Here is a 22,133-nt window from a genome sequence, read left to right as displayed (position 1 = left end):
GAGAAAACTTCAGGGAAATCTAATTGCAGTCTGCATATACGTATGAGGAAGTTATTAAAATGACAAAGCCAGACTCTACACAGTGGTGCATAATGGGATGATGGTAAAAAAAGAGTGTAAATTGAAACAACAGAGATTCAAACTAGGTGTAAGGAAAAATATCTTCACCATAAGGACTGTCAAGCAGCAGAATAAGTTGCTCAGAGAGGTTGTAACATCTCCATCTTTGGAGTTTTTGAAGACTCAACTGGATAAAGCCTTCAGCTATGTGACCTGCTCTTATAGCTGACCCTGCTAAGAACACTGGAGATTGGACTACTGACTTCTGCAATCCCTTCAAACCTGAATTATGGTCCTTAAGGCAGTAAGAGCCCCTTGCCAGGCACAATTTTATCGAGTTTTACTCCCTTGGGCTTTCTAAACTGACACTGAGATTGTTTGTTGCCAAATACATTTTTTGCCATACTCTCACAAAATCCATATTGCAGGTTCTGTTCGTAATGATTTGACAGCACACCTATTATTTGCGTGAATCTATGAGGCAATGTAAAATATGCCACAGGTTACCATCAGTCTTTGTAGTGCCTTGGAGAAACAGTAAAAATTGAAAGAGGATGTAATTCAGTAAGTGTATGTTTCTGCATGTAGGTAGGAAGAATAAGTTATGCAAAACCCAAAAGAGATATGAGGTAGTAGTTCTTCAGAACAGTATCTGAAATCATCAATGAATCACAAGTCAAATATGAAAAAAAAAATCGTGCTATTGTTAAGAAGGCTATTTTTTCTTTATAGTGGAGTCATTTGCAAGACGTTAATTCCTCTTTTCCACTCAGTGCTGATAAGACATCAAATGCAACATAGTAATTGGGAGCACTACAGTTCTAGGGAGATATGAACTGAAGGGAGTAATTGGGTTGAATTCTCATGTTTTATCTAAACACAGCTAAAAGTAACACATATGATCAGATGTCTAGAGAACATTTTCTGTGAGAAAGCACTGAAGAAACTGGAGATAGTTAGGCTATGGAACAAAGGAAGGGATCTGACTGACCTTCCAGTAGGCAACAAAGAGTTTTACAGAGGAATGGAATAATTTGTTTTCCTTCTCCTGTCTGCACAGGACAGGAAAACCTGGGCCCAGGCTACACCAAGACTATTCATATTAGAGATGACAAAGAAATTTTAGAGTAAGGACAATAAAGTAATAGAGTCATACAGTAATGGAATAATAGAAAAATCACAGGAAAAAAAATTCTTTATCTGAAAAGACACAAACTAGATAAATATCCGTCAAGAATGAGGCAAGGGACACAGAACCTACCTTAGGAAGAGGAATGAATATAGGTGTTTCTCTGAGGTCCCCTAAACTCTCATTTTCTATGGTTCTGTTACTAACTTCATCTATTATATCAATCCTTTTTGTTTCTCTTAATATAAACTTGTAGGTGGCACTGTTTTTTTTTTTGTGTGCGTTTTTTGTTGTTGTTGTTGTTTTGCTTTGTTTTGCTGTAGGCCTGACTCAAGCTATGTTCTTGGATAACAGCAGATGGCGTCCAACAAGGTGGTAGATTAATGCTTTTCTAATTCAATACTTGCCAAAGTTTGTATTAGGCATGAAGTACTGAAAACATTTTTGCTTTTGTGAAATGAGGTTTACTTTAGTTGTAGATAAGTTTTACTATCTTAAGTTTTCTATTTGCACAGACAAACATTTTGCTTGGCTTTTCAAGGGTTATCAAGGGTCTTCAAGGGTTTTCAAGGGTCCAGGAAAAAAAAAAAAAAAGGGAGTGTTGATCAATGCTCGCCTGAACATGAGCTGACAGTGTGCCTAGGTGGCCTAGAAGGCCAAAGGCATCCTGGCCTGCATTAGAAATAGTGTAGCCAGCAGGAGCATGGAGGTGATCATCCCCCTGTACTCAGCTCTGGTGAGGCCGCACATCAAGTACTGTGTTCAGTTTTGGGCCCCTCACTACCAGGACATCGAGGCTCTGGATCATGTCCAAAGAAGGGCAACAAAACTGGTGAGGGGTCTGGAGCACAAGTCCTGTAAGGAGCGGCTGAGGGAACTCGGGTTGTTTAGTCTGGAGAAGAGGAGGCTCAGGGGAGACCTCATTGTACTCTACAGCTTGCTGAAGGGAGGCTGTGATGAGGAGGGGATCGGCCTCTTCTCCCAGTTAACTAATGATAGGACTCTAGGGAATGGCCACAGGTTGCTCCAGGGGAGATTTAAATTAGATATCAGGAAAAACTTTTTCTCTCTAAGAGTGATTAGGCACTGGAATGGCCTGCCCAGGGAGGTGGTGGAGTCACTATCCCCGGCGGTGTTCAAGAAGTGCCTGGACAAGGTGCTACAAGATATGATTTAGTAGCTTAGTGGGTAGTATTGGTGATAGGAAGATGGTTGGACTAGATGATCTTGTAGGTCCTTTCCAATCTTGTGTTTCTATGGGTCTATGATCATAAATGTTACCTAATATGTGAATTACACAACTTCAGCAAGTCTAAGATCCAATTTCTGACTTTCTGTATTTGCTCTGTCCTATTCACTCCAATGAACTTAAGAAACAGGCATTTCATAAACTTGAACATATGAAAAACATAACAGATTTTACTGCTTCAGAAATATGATTTTACAGTTTTAGAAGCTTTTATCAATGCAACATATTGTATTGTCCATTTCTGGTATAATTTTCTGCTGCTCATATTTATATTATGTGAACAGTCAAAAGTTTGGTGTGATTAAATTATTGAATTCAAAGGTTTTAACTGAAAACTTAATCTTAGAGTTGCTTGTGGAGCTTGGTGTGGAGAGTAGAGTTTGATATTTTCTTGCGGTATTTTACAATGTATAATTTACGTTGTCCTTAATACCGGTATGATCATACCACTGAATAATTTCAGTTCAACTATTCAACTTTTTTTTCTTGAATAACACTGAAGAATTCTTTGAAGCCTAGCACATTCACAAATGTCCTACTATCAATTTCCTGTTTCTGTGCTGTGTCTTTACATGTGGTGCTCATCTACATTTTAAACAATTTAAATTGCACTGTATTAATGTACATAGGCATAAAATCTCATCCCTCTTCCCTTTCATCATTTGCTTCCTTCTTCAGTGTAACACGTTTATTTTCTTTCCTCACCTTTGAGCTTCAATATTCTCTTTTGACAAAGTCACTGAATATATTTCCCTGTGTGAGGCATTTGCTTTTATTTATTTATTTATTTTGTAAGCTGTAAAGTTTTTCCTTTCCACTCCTGATTATGAACTTATTTTTGCACTAGTTTAGGTGCATATACTTTGCCTTTAGGTGCCTTTTTATATTAATTTCTGTTATTTCTGATTCATCTAGTTGTTCTTCGCACTTATTTTGTACAAGAGAGGGTAAATAACAAATAAACCATACAAGCAAAAAAAAAAACAAACTAATAATAATTTCTTACTATTTCAATATCTGAACTTTGGGGATCCTGATTTTTTTTTTTTTTTTTCATAATTTAAGACTATACAGGAAAAGAAGCCAAGGAATTTTTTTTTGAAGAAATAAACTGTTTGCATGTTGCTGATCAGCGCTATATCAATATTACTGAACTGCAATTAGTATGTAAAAATTTCATATAACCATTTAAAGTTGTGGCAGAACCTTGTTAAGACTGAAGCACAGTGACCAAGAAAATCAAGAAGAGACCTTTAATTTCCTTGGATTTACAATGACTATGTGGTACTTCCCATTAAAACACTTTTGTGTAGCATTTGGAAATACTGGACTATAGAATTATACATTCTGTAAAAGTGGATTCTGATTTTTAAGAGAGAGAGAGATTCAGAACAGCCAGTACTAGCTGCTGGAGGTCATGTCCCCAAGTTAACTAGACTACAGCTGTGTCCAAGTTAAAAATCTTATTTATGAACTCTTTAATCTGTGAAATTTGGACCTCATCACAGTCCCCCTTCTGCTAGTCTTTGAAAGCATATCCAAACCAAAAGAATTCTAGGGAGTTAGACTGGATATTTCGGATTCCCCTCATATATGCAGTGGGGAGAGTAGATATAATGGGAGAAGTAGATATAAAGAGAGAAGCACAAGCTGGAGATGCAGTTTGTAGGAGATTAATAGCTTCTCATACCCTTTTTCCTCATAATTCATTCTATGAATATGCCCATAAGACAGAACCAAGAATATACTTCTCTTTATTATTATTTTGTTATTTAAAATTCTCCTAAAGAAAGAGAGAATGTCCCTGTTCTTTTAAATAGTTCTGATCATGTGAGTCCTAATGGAAAAGGTTACTTGAGCTCATATTAAGTGATTAGTTTTCCTTTATATTTTTATAGGACCTTCATAATGACAATCTAAATTTAGCGCTGTAGATGCTCATAAACCATTAGGAACAACACAAATATCTTTTTTATAGATGGGAAGGTAGAAGATCTTGAAAAATAATTCTGCTTTGAATGTGTGTAAGTAAATCTATGTAAACTGCTGTCAGTCAGTCATCTATGCATTCATTTCACTAGGAAAATAACATTATAGATGATCTGTAACCAACAATTCTTCACTCTAAAACAATCAAATACTTATTCAAAACAGAAAAAACGAAAATCACTTAAGAATAAGCATGAGTCTTACCACGCCAATAGAAAAGTAGTTATTGATGATGTTGTAAGGCACTGGGTCTCCTTTCTCGTCTTTATCATTGGGAATTACTTCAAATTTCCACCTGTCCAGCAAAATCTCTGAGCTGTTCTCGATGTCTTTTAAAATCTTCATTAAATTCTCTCCTTCATAACCTAGCAAAAGGTGAAAATGGTTATTTTGACCAAATATAAAGAAGTTTTTTTGTTTGTTTGTTTGTTTTTTCAGTTTTCATTCTCTTTCTAGATGACTGGAAAAATTAAAACTATTTATACAAGACCCAAACATCAGGATTATGTTTGAAGTGCATAAAATTTTCCAGCACTTGTCATTAAAAGGAGAGCTGACTGTTAAAATTAAACTGTTCTCTGGATCATGTCCAGAGAAGGTCTATGAAGCTGGTGAAGGGCCTGGAACAAAAATCCTATGAGGAGCGGCTGAGGGAACTCAGGTTGTTTAGTCTGGGGAAGAGGAGGCTCAGGGGAGACTTTATTGCTCTCTATAACTAACTGAAAGGAAGGTGTGGGGAGCTGGGGATCGGCCTCTTCTCCCAGATAACTAGTGATAAGACTAGAGGAAATGAGCTCAAGTTGTGCCAGGGGAGGTTTAGGTTGGAAATAAGGAGACATTTCTTATCCGAAAGAGTAGTCAGGCAATGGAACGGGTTGCTCAGGGAGGTGGTGGAGTCACCGTCCCTGGGGGCATTCAAGGAAAGGTTGGACGTGGTGCTTAGGGACGTGGTTTTGTGGGTGATATCGATAGTAGGGTGATGGTTGGACCGGATGATCTTGAAGGTCTCTTCCAGCCTTAATGATTCTATGATTCTATGACTTCACACTTAGCTAAATTAATGTAAACTTAGATTAACTCTATAGATTTCACTGGGTGTCAGATTTATACTGGAGAAAATAATTTGATATTCTACATTTGCCAATTCCTTGCATTCTTCACATGATTACAGCAGCTATTCAAAGACGTAAGGTTACAGTTTGCCAAATGTTCTTGTTATGAAATTATTCTTAATTTTTAGTGCCTGTGATTTCAAAATATATGCAAAAAATAGTTCAGAATCTTAGATTTATCTGATAAGAGTCTAACATGAGACTGAAAGATTAAAAGCCTTTTTCAATTTTTTAAACCAACTGTTTCAGTGTGGTTTATTATAAAAAATTAAAAAAAAATATTGAAATCCATTCATGACTGATGACATCAGCAGAACTAACATTTTGCCATCTTTCAGCAACTTCTTTATCAGTCTCATCTTGATCTGTAAAAAGATCTTACTCTTGCTAGAAGCACACTTGTCTTTAGGTAATTCCCTAGTTCAGTACACTGTATACCAAACTAAGCAGTATATTTGCTTTCACAGTTCTGAGCATACTCAAACTACAGTATGAATGTGCATACAAATAAAAAGGGGGGACTTTCCTAGGTTACTTTATCAGCTCTAAATACTATTCAGACAAAATTTTTTTGTAATAGTTAACTAAGATCTGTGGATTTGTTTCTTCTTCAAATCGTGAATAAATTTCCATATTTAAGCAATATGTACTTGCAAGGTCATCAACAGTCTAGTAAAGTAAAAACCATGTCTTTGGTAAACAGAAGTTATAACTTTTGTATGAAGAAAATCAGGACAAATATAAGGAGTTCTCTTCATAGCTACTGATTCAACTGAAATTCATCATGTAGAAAAAAATAGTAAACAGCCATTCAAAGCCTCTGTGTTCAAAACACATTGCTGATGTACTACCTTATGGTTGTATATTTTTTTAAGTTATTGCCAACCACCACATAACAGCAGCATGCTCGGTTCCATTTTTCTGCGTCCTTGAGACCACTCACCAGCAGTTTGGTTTCTGAGAAACCTGTCTCCTCTCCCAACCTACAGAAGTTCCAGGAGATCTGTGTTATGTCACTGTCTACCAAAAAGCAACGTAGCGAAGAATGATGAAAGCCAGAATATTTTCATGTCTTTTTTATTATTATATTTACTTTAGTCCAGATGTAGTCAATTAAAACAAAAGATAAATAGAAGTGAATGGAAAGACAGGTCAAATGAAAAGTAGTACCCATCTATTGCTCTTCATCACCTTTTTTTTTTTTTTCTTGAAGAAAATGTCAAAATATCATCAGAGGTAATCTTGTTGAGTGTGATTTGTTTCACCTCATTGAGGAACCTATGCTATGTGATGGATATAAGTTTCTGCAGACTTCTACTGCAATTACTTGGACCTTCTCAGCACATGAAGGTGAAACTGGCAAGCACAATTTATCTGACTTGTAAACTTACTGGTATGGAAAAACAATTTTTGATTTCAGCTAAAAGCTACAAAGACCACGGAAGAGAAAGGCGTGACTCGGTTTCTCTGATTCAGATGAACAGAGTTGATTTAAACAACATAATAAATATCTTGCTTGCTAATTGCAATAGGACTAAGCATTTTGGTTTTATTTTTAACTTGCATAAGTGTGGTCTTTTCCCAAAGGAAAAGAAAATGGACGGGTCTAGTAACACAATAAATTAGCCTCATGATTCACCTACAAAACAATTTAGAATCAGGTAGATTGCATAAAACCAAGACATGATTATTGAGGAACACAGTAATCAGCCAAAAGACAGAATGGGGGTAGAGCACAGAGATAATCTAATAATGAGCAAATTCAAGGGAGCTTTTTATGCTTCTGTTACAGATGGGCTGCATATGAAGATTTTGAGAAAGCTGGCTAACAGCTTTGCAAAGTCACTGTCTATCATCTTTGAAAAGGCATGGAGACTGGGAGATGTTACAAGTGACATCACAGGAAAAAATAAAAAATAAAAAATTTGAATCCGTCATTAGAAAGGCCAAAAGAATAATTTGGAGAACTACAGACCAGTCTGCCTTACTTTGGTCCCTGGAAGAAAACACGACCAAACCCTCTTCAACCACATTTCTGGGCACATGAAGAAGTCAACCAGCATGGATTTAGCATGGGTAAACCTGACCAAAGTAATTGCCTTTTGTAATAAGATGAGTGGATTTGTGGACAAGGGGAGGAACTGCAGATATTGATTACCTCTACTTTAGCAAGCCATTCAATACTGTCTCCCACAGTGTTCTTGCAGATAAGTTGGGATGTTACTGTCTGGATGGGTAGGAAAGTAGATGGATATGTAAAACTGGCTTGATTACCAGGCTTAGATAGGGGTGGCAAATAAGCTGTGCTCTATGTGGTTACCCACAAGAACTGGACTACTGCAGGGGTCTATCTTGGGACCTGTCCCCCCCCCCCCTTTTTTTTTTTCTTTTTGTCCTTATCAGTGACCTGGAGGTCGTTCTTCAAGTTTGCAGATGTCACATAAACTAATGCTCAATGGCAGGGCTGCCATCCAGAGGAATCTAGACACTCTGGAGTCACGGACTGGCAAAATTGAGCAAATCCCAAACCACAGAAGGAATAACCCTTGCAATGATACAGGCTGGGGATAGACTGAGAGAGGAAAAACTCTGTGAAAAAAGCACCAGGAGTAGTGTTGGAGGACAGCAAGCTGTGTATGAGCTCACAGAATAGCCTGGCAACATAGTCCAACAGCATTCTCAGTCATATGAACAGGAGCAGAGCCAGTAGCTTGAGAGAAGTGAAGTCCCCCTCTTGCTCAGCAATTAGAATGCATCCAGTTTAGAGCAGACCTGCCCTCCCTCCCCACATGCACATACAGTACAAGACAGACAACAATAAATGGGGGGAAGTTCAGCTGAGGACCACCTAGACGACTGGGGGCTAAGAGCACTTGCTCTGTGAGGAGAAGCTGAGGAAGATAGGCTTCTTCAGCCTAGAGAAGAAATGGTGGTGGTGGTAGTGGGTAACCTAATAGCAGCCTATCAAGGCCTATAAGGAAATTACCAAGACACAACCAGGCTCTTCACAGCAGTGCATAGCGACAGAATGAGAGACAAAGAGTGTAAATTGAAACAATAGACATTCAGATTGTATAAACAGAAAAACTCTACCATGAAGACAGTCAAGCACAGGAACAAGCTGCCCAGAGAGACCATGCTGACTCTATTCTAGGAAGATTTTAAGACCCAACTGGATAAAGTCCTGAGCAATGTGATCTACTCTTATAATTGACTCTGCTTGCTGTAGGAGATTAAACAAGAAAACCTCCTCTGATCCTTTCCAGTCTGAATTATTCTATGACTATTCAATGAACTGCCCAGAAAATTACGTAAGGCTGATTTGGTTGGTTTTATTTCAAGGACTATGAAAATAAACAATCACCAGTCATGACAGAAAAATGAAGAAGGCCCTCAAATGATTTGACAGAACATTATGGTTAACAAAAGTTCTCTAGCATGGAGACTACAGAGAATTTGCTAAAGACCTATCTGGTAACAAGGTAGACGTTTGGAAAGAAACTTTTGTTGAGACAGAAGAAGGAAGAAACATCTGCAAAAGCTGGGAATTTCAAAATAAACAGACAGTTTCCAAACATACAATATCTGAACTGAAATGAACAACTGAGACCTGAAACAGAACTACTTATGAGCCTGTGAACTGATGTGCTTTCTCCGGAGACTGCCTTGCCTAAGACTTTCTTCTTTGGGTTTCCTTCAGGTTATGATGTTCTTTTTAATTCTGTAATGCAAATCCTGAATGGAAATAAGTTATTGGAGAAGCTGAGAATTAGGTTCAGGAAAGGATGCAAAGGATATTAAAGTTTTGCCTTTACATATATTCTCCTTTCATCATTCTTTGTCTTCTCATTTCCTGATAAATAGCACCACAGCACTTATTGTCTGGAATCCTCTGTAGCAGAAGAGAAACGAGTGGACCAAAGGAACTCGTCTGAGGCTGAGACATATTTTTCATTTAATATTTATGAATATTAAAAAAGATGAAACCACTCCAAAACCATTATTAGCTGTTTTCAGTAACCCTTTCAGAACAGCCCCAATTAAAATCCATTTAAGAATACTCTTTTTATAATGTATTGATTAAAGAAATAACTGCAATACAGATGGTAAAAAGCCAACCAAGTAGCTGTATACTACTCTCATTGTACCTTGGAGCTTTTTTGGTGTGAGCAGGAGCTACAAGCAAGGTACGAAGAGTGCTTATGACCTTTAATATCTATAAAACAGTTCATATAACATTTGCAGACAGCTAATTCCAAAAAGAGGAAAGGCAATAATGGTTCTTTACATACATCATAAAAGAGACGTCCAAATGTTAAGGGTAGACTTTGTTGCAATTTTTTTTCTTTTAATTACATAATGCAAGATATTTTAATTTGTGTTTACCTCCTCCCCATCTCAGACACCTTGCTAAATCATTTCCAGTCCCAAGAGGCAGAATAGCAACTGGAGGATGCTTAAGCAAGTTTGCTTTCTCTGTGAATAAAGAAGGAAAAACATAACTAAGGAACAAAAATCTAATTGCTTGGTACCAATATAGTAACTGTGTTACATTTTCTTTCAGTGAAAGACAGTGATATGTATTTTACACATGAGATTCTGCTGTCTGTTCAACAACAAGCATTTCATTGAGACATTCCATTGTGCAGCCCCTTCCCTAGCCAATATTCAATCCTTAATCCTAATTTACATTATTATCATATGGACTTTTTAAATCCAAGGCTATGATAAACATACATAAACAATGACATTATATATTTTTCTCAGACTGAATATTTTATGCTCTCTGTTAGTTTCACCTATACCATTCCCAACTAGGAATGCAAAACAGTATTAGTTCAGGACAGGAATAATGAAACAAATCCTTCAGCTGGGTGACCAAATTTCTGTTTAGCTGTGTATTCAGTTGGATTCGTGTGGAACACGACCACCTTTACCAAAGACTCCCTCGACCCAACACCAGGGTTTAGCACATTAGGAATCAAATCTACTATTCAAGATAATCATTAATCAAGATAAACATCTCATCAAGTCTCTAAGTCAATATTTTGTATTTAATAAGAAATATTTTGAAATGTATGTACTTAAGAGTGTCTTTTCGCTTTCAACCTTTAATTTTCTAGTGTTTCAAACTAAAGCATCTCTATTCAAAATCAGATGGGGAAACCCTTGTGAAGAAGTACAGCTTTTCTGAAGTGGGGCAGATATTCTCCAAGTATATTTCAAATATATAATTTGTCAAATCGTCCATTTAATCATCATGAGTGGCATGTCTAGTTTAAAAGTAATATTTGAATAACTAAACAATCATCTATTTTGTTCATAGAATTATGTGTAGTTACCAACAATTGTTAGCATTTATACATCAAATTTATACATCCAGTTGATATAGCAGGGTCACCTTGTTTTTTTATCAACTTCTCTCTTCAAATATTTAGAAAGATTTAGCATTTACAATGCCAGTGTACTGCAAATTTGTAAAAGGAGAGAAGGGAGAAGAGAGGAAGGGAGGGGAGGGAAAAAATTTGAAAGTCTCAAATTGAGGAGAATTTTTTTTTTTTTCTCTCGGCTAAAATGAATTTTAAGTCAGAAGATCAGGGAAGAAAAAGATCAAACAAGAATGTGTCTGTTTCTCTAAAAAGGTGATTTCTTAAACTTTATACATATTACTCATGTCAAAAGGTTGTTTCCTAAAAGGCTGCATTTAAAACATATTTTCTGCACCTATGGAACAGGTGGATCCTTGATCTTCCAAATTATTTTGTAATTCTGCACCGCACCACAAAAAATGCTTCAGAAGTTAGTATTTTACTAAGGCAAAATGCAGTCTTTTCTTCAAATAATGTTGCTGAAAGGTAACTACATGACATTTTAGATCTCATGGAAAAGACAATGACACAATTAACAGCTACAAAACTTCACCCCTTCCAATTTAGACAGTTCACCTGATGTTTATGTACATTGATTTACAATTCTGAAAGCTATTTGAGAATTACAAGAAATACCATGTATTTGCAAAAGGACTTTTTTTTTTACCTCCCCTTCCTTTTCTTTTTTTTTTTTTTTTTTTTTTGGTCAAACCATGATCAGAAATATGTCTTTGATACTCCATCATTTTCACTTAGGTTTTCTGGTCCACAGTTCCCATGAAAAAAGCACAATTTTTAACACTCTCCAAACAGTAAAGTTGAGTCTTTTGGCCTCTCTTCATCTCCTTCCTCAGTTCCATTGTCAGACATTCCCATTATTTTCTCTGCAGCCTCTCTAGTACCCAATAAACAGTGCTATGGTGTGGAAGATATGCTCCCTAATAATCATCAGGAAGTTTGAATCTTCAATATCTTGACCTCTGGTCCTTCCTAATTATTTATACACAGGACTTTATGGCCAACTGACTGAAAGAACTCAAAATCTGAAATGATTTACATATCCCACATCATGGGCATCTAAATGGCTGTAAGAACAATTCTTTTCAAAGGACTGTTATGACATTTTCTCCATTATGGAATAATGGAACATAAACAGAAATTTGGTAGCTGCTCTGATTCAGTATAGGGAACTGACTTTGAATTGAAAACAGTTTTGATTCAAGTTTCTTGCCTTCTGGGAATCTGCAGGACTACGAACATTGAACTTATCCAGGGATTTTGCAATTTTAATACCCTTAAAAATAATAATTTCTCAAACTATTAAATTTCAAAAATTTAAATGAACATCGTGTACGAAATATTTGTATCCACATGCTGGTAAATAGTAAAGAGCAGTAAAATGAAATATATGAGTCCAGCAAAACTATGTAAACTCTGTTGATTACCTATGCAATCCAAAATCCAGCCTACTGTTCCATCTCCACCACATGCTAGTACTCTGAACTCAGGAACATCTCGGAAAAAACTTAACCTAAAAACAGTAAATGAAGATATCTATTTAATTAACATAAATTCATTGTGCATTATTCCTACATTTTATGACTTAAGACATTTCATTTAATACTAAATGACAATTTAACACTTTAAATAATAATCACCTCTGCCGATGCATTCATTTTTTAAACAGACGACAAATACAATCCAACAGTGAATTATCTGGTAAATTTCATATACAACTACTAATTCAAGGGTTATTATGATGCACTAATATTAGAAAAAGATGGGAACTAATGGTTAATCCAAATCTTTGTGCCAGTTTCAAACTATTCTCAGAAAACATTATCTGCTTACTCAGTTGTAAATGGCTATGTAGTCTCTCTAGACAGAGAAGTCTAAGGTGGCTGAATATATTAGCCACAAAACGTTCTTGTGAGGTGGTGCCTATAAAAGCATATGAAAATGGCACATTTCTAATAGTACACTAATACATAATAAGCTGAGCATCTGTGGTTGATAAAAACAATTTTGCACCATGGTTTAAAACAATATGTGTAAGCATCAGATTGAAAGCACCCATTACATCATCCTGCAAACTATTTTAAAAGTGCAAGATCTTTGGTAATATTTGCCCAGCTATTTCTGCTTCCACATACATTGAGTGCTGAACAATATCACTGCATCATTATGCACTTTATACAATACCAATGTTCCATCATGCTGAAAAGTGAAGATATATTAAAAACATTCTAAGTTGCAATCTTTTTAATGTATTTTTTTTTTTTTTTTTTTTTTAGGATAGCTTTTGACATGTACTGAAATTATTCCTTACAAGTAAATTGTAACTAGACAAAAACCTTACAATAATTTTGAATTATATATATGTGTATGCATGGCCACTCAAATCTATTCTACTCTTTAACGTCAAAGTCATCTTAATGCATAGTTTAAAAGCTGGTGACCAGATCAGATTTCCAGTTTGCAACTTCACGATAAATGCACAATCATTATATTGTGCACAAATTCTTAAATACAAACAAATATACTGAATAAGTTACAAGTGTAATAAGTTATTACACTTGTAAGTGTAATATAAATAAGTGTATAAGTTACAAGCTGTTTCCCATATGAAGCTTTGGTTCTGCTAAGGGAATGGTGTTCCTGTCTCTAGAAAGTTTTTTTGTTTTGTTTTTTTTATTTTGTTTTTAAATGTCTCTTTTTAAAATGAAGAACAAATGAAAAACTACAGAGAAAAAGAAAGAGCATGTGAAACAGAAGGGGAAGCGCAACATTCAAAAAAAAAAAAAAGTTATTTAAGATGTAGAAGACCACAGACAGTATAACTTCTTTTTTAATTAGGTCTAGACAAGAATTTCAAGGTAAACAAATCTACATAGATAAGTCCATCACATTGTCATCCCACTCCTAATTTCCTCTGCTCAGAAGAGCTGTAACACATTAACAAGTATCAAGTACAATGTTTCAAAGATGCTTACTCATTCTGTGTCAAACCCAGTTTTGCTCTTCTCATCTTTTATGTTCTACTCCATGAATCTGAAGGACAAGTGCTGTAGGATCTCTTCTGATCCAAAATGTCATGGCTGGCTACTCTTGGAGAACACATCTTCTAGTAAGTATGTGTGCTGAAAGACCCTCTGCTGGAAGTCACATCCCATCACAATGAGAGCGAGCAGAGAAATATCCTGGCTCACAGGTGTGCCTCACCATCATTTCATAAGAACTGGCAAAGGGACAAATGCTTTCCATTACCAGCATTCCCATTTTGCCCCAATGGTGTTAGTTCTTTAGAAAGTTAGCAGATCTAGTTATGCTACTTCCACCACTGAGGGTATTTCAGATTAATTTAAAATGAAGTTATAGAGGTGAGGGCAGGGTACTAACTTCTATTAATATTTAAGCACTTCTACCATATGTAATACGTGTCAAAAAGAAAGCTGGGGGGAGTGGGAATAATAAAAACAAAAACAAATAATCAATCAATCAAACAAAAACATTGGGTTGATGCTAGTTTTAATCCAGATAGGCAGAAAATGGACCTAAACCTCAGACAAATTTTTATAAGCAGGCATCCTCACCATATGGCTTTCAAGGCATAACGTTCATTTAAAAAAAAAAAAAAAAAAAAGTGGACTCAAGAATCTGACAAAACTGTCAAAAAAATTCTCACTAAGATTCATTCATATTTCCACTGGAGCATTTTATACACATAGTGAATTTCCCAAACAATTGATCTCATAGTACAGAATTAAGCGCAAATGACCTTTTCTTTTTATGATTTTAAATATAAAAGCAATATTTATATTTGCATATTTTATATAATGCACATGAAACAAATATAAAGTTTGACATATTACATATTTGGTATGTAGGTTATATAAGGATATTCCACACAAATATAAATATTTAAGAAATATATATGTATAAAAGTAAATATATTTATAAATTTAAATGTAAATAAAGCTCTCTTACTGAGTTAGAATATATAGCCTACATTAAGAATTTGTAAGGGAAAATATTTTTCTGTTTCATATGGTTCCAATCAAACTCAGTAAGAGTTATCATTGTGATGAAAGACAGATTTCTTAATAGAACTTGAGGGAAAGCGTTAAGTATTGCCTATCAACATAGTTTTAGTCAATTAGTATCTTAATAACAACTATTACCTCTTATCCACAGAACGTTTTTAAATGGTTTGAAAATAAATATTGGAGAAGAACATGGTAAAAGGGTTTGAAGCAGACATAAAACAGTGGAAGTCAAATAACAAAAATATAAAATAAATCTTTCAATAGGTCTCTTTCCCCAAAAGTTTTATCTCTACCATATATTGTCTATACCATATTGTCTAACTAAACTGTTAAATATATATATATATAAATATATATATAAATATATATATATATAACAGTTTAGTTAGACAATTCCTCTACATAGCACAATGTGGATCTTACAGTAAGCACGGCATGAATTACAAAGGACAAATGTCCATTATGGCAGCAACCTTGAAAGATATTACATAGAATATGAAAAACAGGTAAAATAGATACTTCAAAACATACTTTATCTGTATCAAATTAATTTGTACTGTAATCTACACGCAATATAGTTATTGCAATTCTTTTTTTTTTGTTGCTCACTAAAAAAGTTACCATTAAAAGTTGCCAAAAACATTACCTTCAATTCAAAAAAAAAAACACGTTCCCCACTTTACAGATAATATTCAGATATTATTTCATATAGATTTGATTTTTGTAGACATTATAGTAAAAGGCTTTTCTACATCAGAAATTCAAGTAGTCAAATAATAGAAAATAAAAGAGCTAGAATAGTACATTCAAATATTATGCTGATACAGACAGTAACCCAAGTAATGCCTACTCTTCAATCACTTGCAAACAAGCAACAAGAAGGATCAGCAGAACTTTTCCTACTAACATCTTCTACCACAGGACACACAACACTCCTATAAGCTTGGGAATAAAAGCTAAAAAGCCACAACTATAATAATACCAGGAAAACAACAGCAATAGATGGCTGCCTCCTAAGGCCTTAAAACAGCAGGATATTTGCTAGGTAAGTTGTTAGATGATTCTTAAAAATGAACCATTTTTCTTTCTACTGATTAAATACAAACAATCCCTAAATTTGGCTTACACGACACTGTTACATGTGATTGTATTTCTATCATCAAAATTGACTAGACCATCTAATTCTTGTCTGACGATCAAATTGTTATACCATTAACTGTTGCTCCCTAGCTTTTACAATACTTCCCAACTTTGCACATTGTGCAAATTTCATAACCATACACAGAGTTCTCAGGTCAGGGTCAATAATTAATACAGTAAATAGGATCAATCATACTGAGCTGTAAAACCTATCAATAGATATCTATCTTCATCTCAGTAGGTCCCTTGTAAATTGACCTGGTTTAGTCTGAACAAGTTTCTTATCTCCTGGTAGTAAAACAAATTAAATTAAACCACTGAAGGTGTTTGATACCAGCCTATTATTATTATTATTTTTATTTTGCCAGACACAAGGATCACACACAGAGGCAATTATTGAGTTTCTGCTGATAAATTAGTAATTTCCACCTGAAAGATGGCAACTGTTTCAACTACCTATACTACTCCAGTTCAGTTTCTCATAATCATCTTATCAAAGCTATATGAACACAGAGAACCTATTAATGAATCATACAGAAACACTAAAGGATTTAACTATTTGTATTTGAATCATGTATATAATTGATTTATGCACTGATAGCTCTCCTCCATTATTACAGAATTGTTTTAGGAACTCCTGTCCCATTCAAAGTAAAACTATTTTAAAATGTAATTGACAATGCTTTCCATTAAGGTATCTGCACACACATTTTCCTCCCATACCTGGTAGTAGTGCACTATACAAAGATTTCAGGAATCAGCAACATAAGATATCACAGTAGTAGGACTATAAGATATCCATCAGCCAGCCTTCTTCACCCAGAATAGACGAAAAAGTTAAAACTGCTGATAGCCCAAGCAAAGAATAAGACATTGATACTGGTATCTCAGTATAGTTATCAACTAAATGTAAGGTAAATTGTAAAATATCAGCAGATATTAAAATACTATATAACTTGGCAAATTTCTCAATTGCAGAGGTCAAAGTGGGGAAAACAAACAAACAGAACTTAAGTACCTGTCCTACGGTAGAGAAATTTCCTCTTAAATGCTCTAAATGTTATTAGAGCTACTTCAGCTCTTAGGGATAAAATCCATGTTTACTGAGCTGCTTTTACAGATACACTTCAGTAATTTGGATTCAGTGTTTGGAAAAGGAGAATAATCTAGAAAGAGATGATCAGTATAATTTCAAAATACTTTTGTCTCAGCTTCTTAGCCAATATTACTATACACACCACAGGAATTTTGCCAACTATAGCACTTTTGTCTAACTGTAATCAGATGCAAGACTGAAGACTACAGAAGCTCTGCAGTATTATTTACGGAAAAAAAATTGTATTAACTGTTATTTATGTTATGACTTCTGTTTTAAAACTTCCATATTCCCAGTAATAAAGTAGTCTGGTTTTAAAGGTATCGAGACAATAAAATAATATTGAACAAATAAATATGTAAAATTTTGAAACTTTTAAATGTTTGAGAAAGTGTGGCATAAATCAAATAAAGTAATATTATTTTAAAAAATAATCTTGAATGGCATCTGTAACTTTACCAACAGTATGATAATTACGAGTGAATTAGTACTTCACTTGCATATTGGAATAGAACTTGCATTGTGTGTGAATGGAAGTGAATAAAAGATAAACATTCACCCTAAATATCACCAGCTCAAAGAAGTAACAGCCTGCTAAACCTTTTAAAAAAGATTTACATTAACAAAAGTCTAATCTGTTAGATATCTCACAATTCACGTGAACTCTATAATTTGGAAACCATCCACTTGTGAATTCACAATGCTGGGCTTAAACTAGCAATTTCACTAATTTAGATGCTCAGCTCACTATGATTTCCCCTTAAACTAGCTATCCAGATGAAAGCACCAAGTTGAAAGTTACAGCAATTACACTGTTGCAATGTTTACCCTTTTATTGTACTGACCATACTGCTGCCATTTTTCCAAACAAACAGAATACAATCCCTGACAAATGGTTATTTTGTTTGGTCATTGAGTATATGAATGTAAACAAAATTCAGTTTTTCCTTGTCTAGACTGAGAAGCTGAGCTGGCCATGTAACTGGACAACACACACTTTTTATCCTCATTATAAAACTCAGTTACAGTTTTGTATATATTTTAATGACACTATTCATGAGACAGTAATTACAACAAATCACTAATAAAAATAGTTTCGGTAAATCCAGTTTATCATAGTATGGGACAAAATATTCCTCTCCTGGAATGGCATTTGAATGTGCAAAAGTTAAGTAGTAGAGGGGTATCTTGCAGCTGAAAATACTGTTTTCAGCTCATAATTTCTAAAGATGAAGGTGGCTACCAATTTCAAATTCCAGGCTTGCTAAAAATGATGGCACAATTAGAAAAATATCATCTCAGTCTTGCAATAAGTGACCATACAGAATCACTGGTGAGCTTCATGATTATAGTGGACATTTTAACAGAAAAGTAATTCAAGCCAAGACCCTGTGTCAGATACCCCACACTGAAGACATCAGTCCCTATCACATACTTCACGCTCAAAAATACCATGAATATACCTAGGTTTTCTGTAACTATTGCTTACAATGTATACCAAACTATTTTCACATTATAGCAATAATATAATAATATAATAATTATAGTCAGTAGATGGCCCAAAATTATTTTGATATGGATATTGAACAATAATGATAGTGTAAAACCTATGATCTTTGCAAGAATGAAATTTGCTTTATCTGCATAATACCCAAAAGACGGATAGCAACCTTCCTGATTTGAGAGAGATACGTGCCAGTCAGAAGAAGGAAAGCAGAAACACTTGTGGGAAAAGTGAATCAATAAATGCTGAGTAGTGGATGTCATAGGTACAGTGAATTTCAGAAATAACTTAAAAATGATAGTCAAAAGCTTACTTTGAAATGACTGAGAAAAGGGAACCAGTTCAAGAAGGCAGGGGGGAGGGCAAGAAGCTAATAAGCAGGCTAAAGGATGGGGCAAAGACTTTTTTAAAATAGATTTTAGACAATAGGTTTTGTGGGTGTGGCAAACTCACCAATGAACAATTACAGTGGGTAAGAGAGGGGTGAATTATTCTGGACCACAGCTTTACCAGCCTAGACTGAGAAGTAGTACTGGAAATTAGTGATATTTACAATATTTGAAGATTGTGGTATGCATATTGCAAACACCTTGGACATCATACAAATAAAAATGTTAAACAGCTGTTTTATAATATATATTTAAAACCAAGTTTCATGTGTTAAGACTCACTGAGTTCTAACTTCTACTGATTTATGATGCACAACCATAACGTAGAGTTAATCATTAGAGTACAACTAATCCACCACGGCTTGCTTTACCCTTTGGCAAAAATATAATTCTTCCAAAGAAATATGGATCAGGTCCAATGTTTTGTTCAGAAGAAAATAACTATGCACTTATTATCTTCTGAAAGTATTCTTGGTGTATATGTCTTTCCACAATACTCTGTGAAATCCCAATGTCCAACAGCAAAGAAATACTTTAGCCATCAATTCCAATAATCAGGGGAAATAGTGTAATTTTCAAAATAGGCCCATTGCTTTGTGAAGGTATAAAGGCCCAGGTGCTGTAGATTCCCAACTAAATTACAGAGTAAGTTGTAGGAATTCAGTTTAGCTGTCTTGGGCATCTTTTAAGTGGACAGAATTTAAGGTTTAAAAAGGCCTGCTGATGTAAACTTGTGGATAGAATTTAAAAAATACATGCTCTCCAAATTAAATGCTTAAGGGAGTAACAAAGAAATACAACTTTTGCGGATATAATTTCTATTATACTGTATAAAAATAACATAAATTAGACATTTTAAATAATAGACTTAAGGGAACGGGAGCCTTTTCAGAGGGACAAAGCCTTTGTGAAATGGTGACCTCTCTACAGAGCCATGTGGGTCTGTGGCTGACTGCTATTCAGCCAGCTATTATTTACCTCTCTGTGAGGTGAACAATAACTGAATTTCAGATTCTTCAAGATCATTAAATCCACAATAACAGTTGTTGTCAGAAGTAGAAGACTCCTATAGAGATATAACAACCAAACAGGGAAACTCTTTTCAAGGCTAAAAACACAGGTGCTAGGCACAAATTACACAATGTATCAGCCTGGCAATTTTCATGTCACTTTGTTAACTGTTGTAGTCTATAACCGTAGAGTACCTTTTATGCCTATGTTCAGCTGCCGAGTTTTCAGGGTTTCTCCAGCTCACCCATCTCTCTCTGCTCCCAAATAACGAATGTCTAAACCATTAATTATTATACCAATGTTTAAAGCATACTGTTGCCCTTTGGCTGAGAGCTCCTTGATTTTCAGGCATCGCAGCAGGTCAGCTTCCGTTGTTGGAAAAGAATCAGTGTCAGAGGGTTGGCTTTATTGTGATTTATTTGAATCATTGCAATGTATTTTTATATAGATTATGTACATGAGTTGACATAAACAACTCTGAAAACCTTCGTTTAGGCATGCAAAGAAACTACAAGAAATATTTTTTGCTACTGTCCCAGCAGTTCTCTAAGTACCATCACATCTATTATGAAATTAGGTGACACATCCACTTGAGCAACTGGACATTCAGATGGTGATACTAAATTCACTGACAGCTTGTTCAAAATATTTTACCACTGACCTTCTACACATCAGCATATTTATTAAAAAATGCACAATAGCTGATAATCAAAACCCTTTTAGTTTTAGTTTAGTTTGTGTAATATAACAGACTTGAAAGAGGAAGCAGAATTATAAGTTTCAGATTTATAAATCAGATTTTAAAGAAATTCAAACATGGGACTAGTGTCCCTAGGCTATACTTTCTCTGAGCAAGGACTATTTTAACCTTGTTCCAGCTCAGGTCTGGTAAGGAGACCTTTATTCCAACACATTTCTGTGAAAGAACATGGTTATCTCATTAAAAAGGAAGAATGAATAACCTAGAATGATTGCGCTGTTGACATTTTCATGAAATCCAGCAGTTTCACAGTCCCCCTAAGATTTAGGATATTATGGGCCTCCTTGTTCTATTGTTTTTCTCCATTATTTAAACACCTATATTTTCAACAAAAAGGAACTGGAAATATTAATTGAGAGTAACCACAGATGTTTGGAACTCAAGGTAGAAAACTTATGAATGTTATCATCTTGGTTGATGACAACATACCATCAGAGAGATACGATCATTAATAAATAACTTCTGGGTTAAAACAGACAGTTTGGCTCAACAGAAAACATGCAAATTCTACTCTCATACTATAAACATTTTACAGGTTGAGTAAATATGTCTGAAAGTAGTGTTCAAAAGAAAAAAAGGCACAAAATAAACTCAATTAAAATCTATTACAATAATCATAAATTGTTTAAAATAAATACACGTTATGTTTATCCCTTTCCACTCAATTACAGTAACTGGCATGAAGGATATACTTTCATTTACCTCTGTGCTGTACAATCCCCTCACTCTGTTTCATTTCAACCTGATTGATGTACATGACAATACTAAACAAATATAACATTTTGACTGACAGTCCAGCATAACTGGCATTATAGAGGTGGATGAATGAATGGACAGATGGATGTATGGGCAGGTTTTATTAGGCAATCCAGCCCTCACAGAAAGGAAAACAAAGACTGGTAAATGAAATACAGAGTTTATTCAACTGCTTTCTTAATTGACAAATTTATACAGCCTACATAGTATTGCCAGGGGCAAAAAGTGATGGCAGGAGATAAACTGAAAATTTAGGATTATTCATTTCTGTGGAATGAATTAAAAACATACCAAAACAAGCTTAATAAAATGCAATCTCTGTTTGAAAATTAATTAAAAATTGCTTCAAAGTGACTCTGAAGTAAAACTATTTAGATTCCTAATAGGAAGAGAAATTGAAAATATTTCCTAAAAACACTGTTATGGTTCAAAAGACTAGAGTTTAAATTGCTTTCAGTACAGGGCTTGTCTGAACTTAACACTGCCCTCTTGTGCTTCTTCCTTAAAATACATTTTCTTTTAC

General features: G+C 34.8%; 1 protein-coding gene across 41 annotated transcripts in view; it reads right to left on the bottom strand.

The window, feature by feature from the left end:
• Positions 1–22,133, bottom strand: part of DGKB (diacylglycerol kinase beta) — a 394,011-nt gene that overhangs the window by 198,763 nt on the left and 173,115 nt on the right. For all 41 annotated transcript variants that reach the window (XR_014579916.1, XR_014579917.1, XR_014579918.1 and 38 more), the window contains 3 exons: positions 12,354–12,439; positions 9,926–10,015; positions 4,632–4,792 (listed from right to left, as the gene is read on the bottom strand). Coding sequence is in view for 36 of the 41 variants with exons in the window: in XM_083824538.1 (XP_083680664.1) it covers positions 4,632–4,792; positions 9,926–10,015; positions 12,354–12,439 (337 nt within the window). In the remaining 5 variants the exon portion in view is untranslated. The remainder of the gene's footprint in view (positions 1–4,631; positions 4,793–9,925; positions 10,016–12,353; positions 12,440–22,133) is intronic.

The sequence above is a fragment of the Anser anser genome (genome assembly GCF_964211835.1).
Source record: "Anser anser genome assembly, chromosome: 2".
NCBI lineage: Eukaryota > Metazoa > Chordata > Aves > Anseriformes > Anatidae > Anser > Anser anser.
Note: the sequence above shows the minus strand (reverse complement) of the source record. Positions and strands in the feature narration are given on the sequence as shown.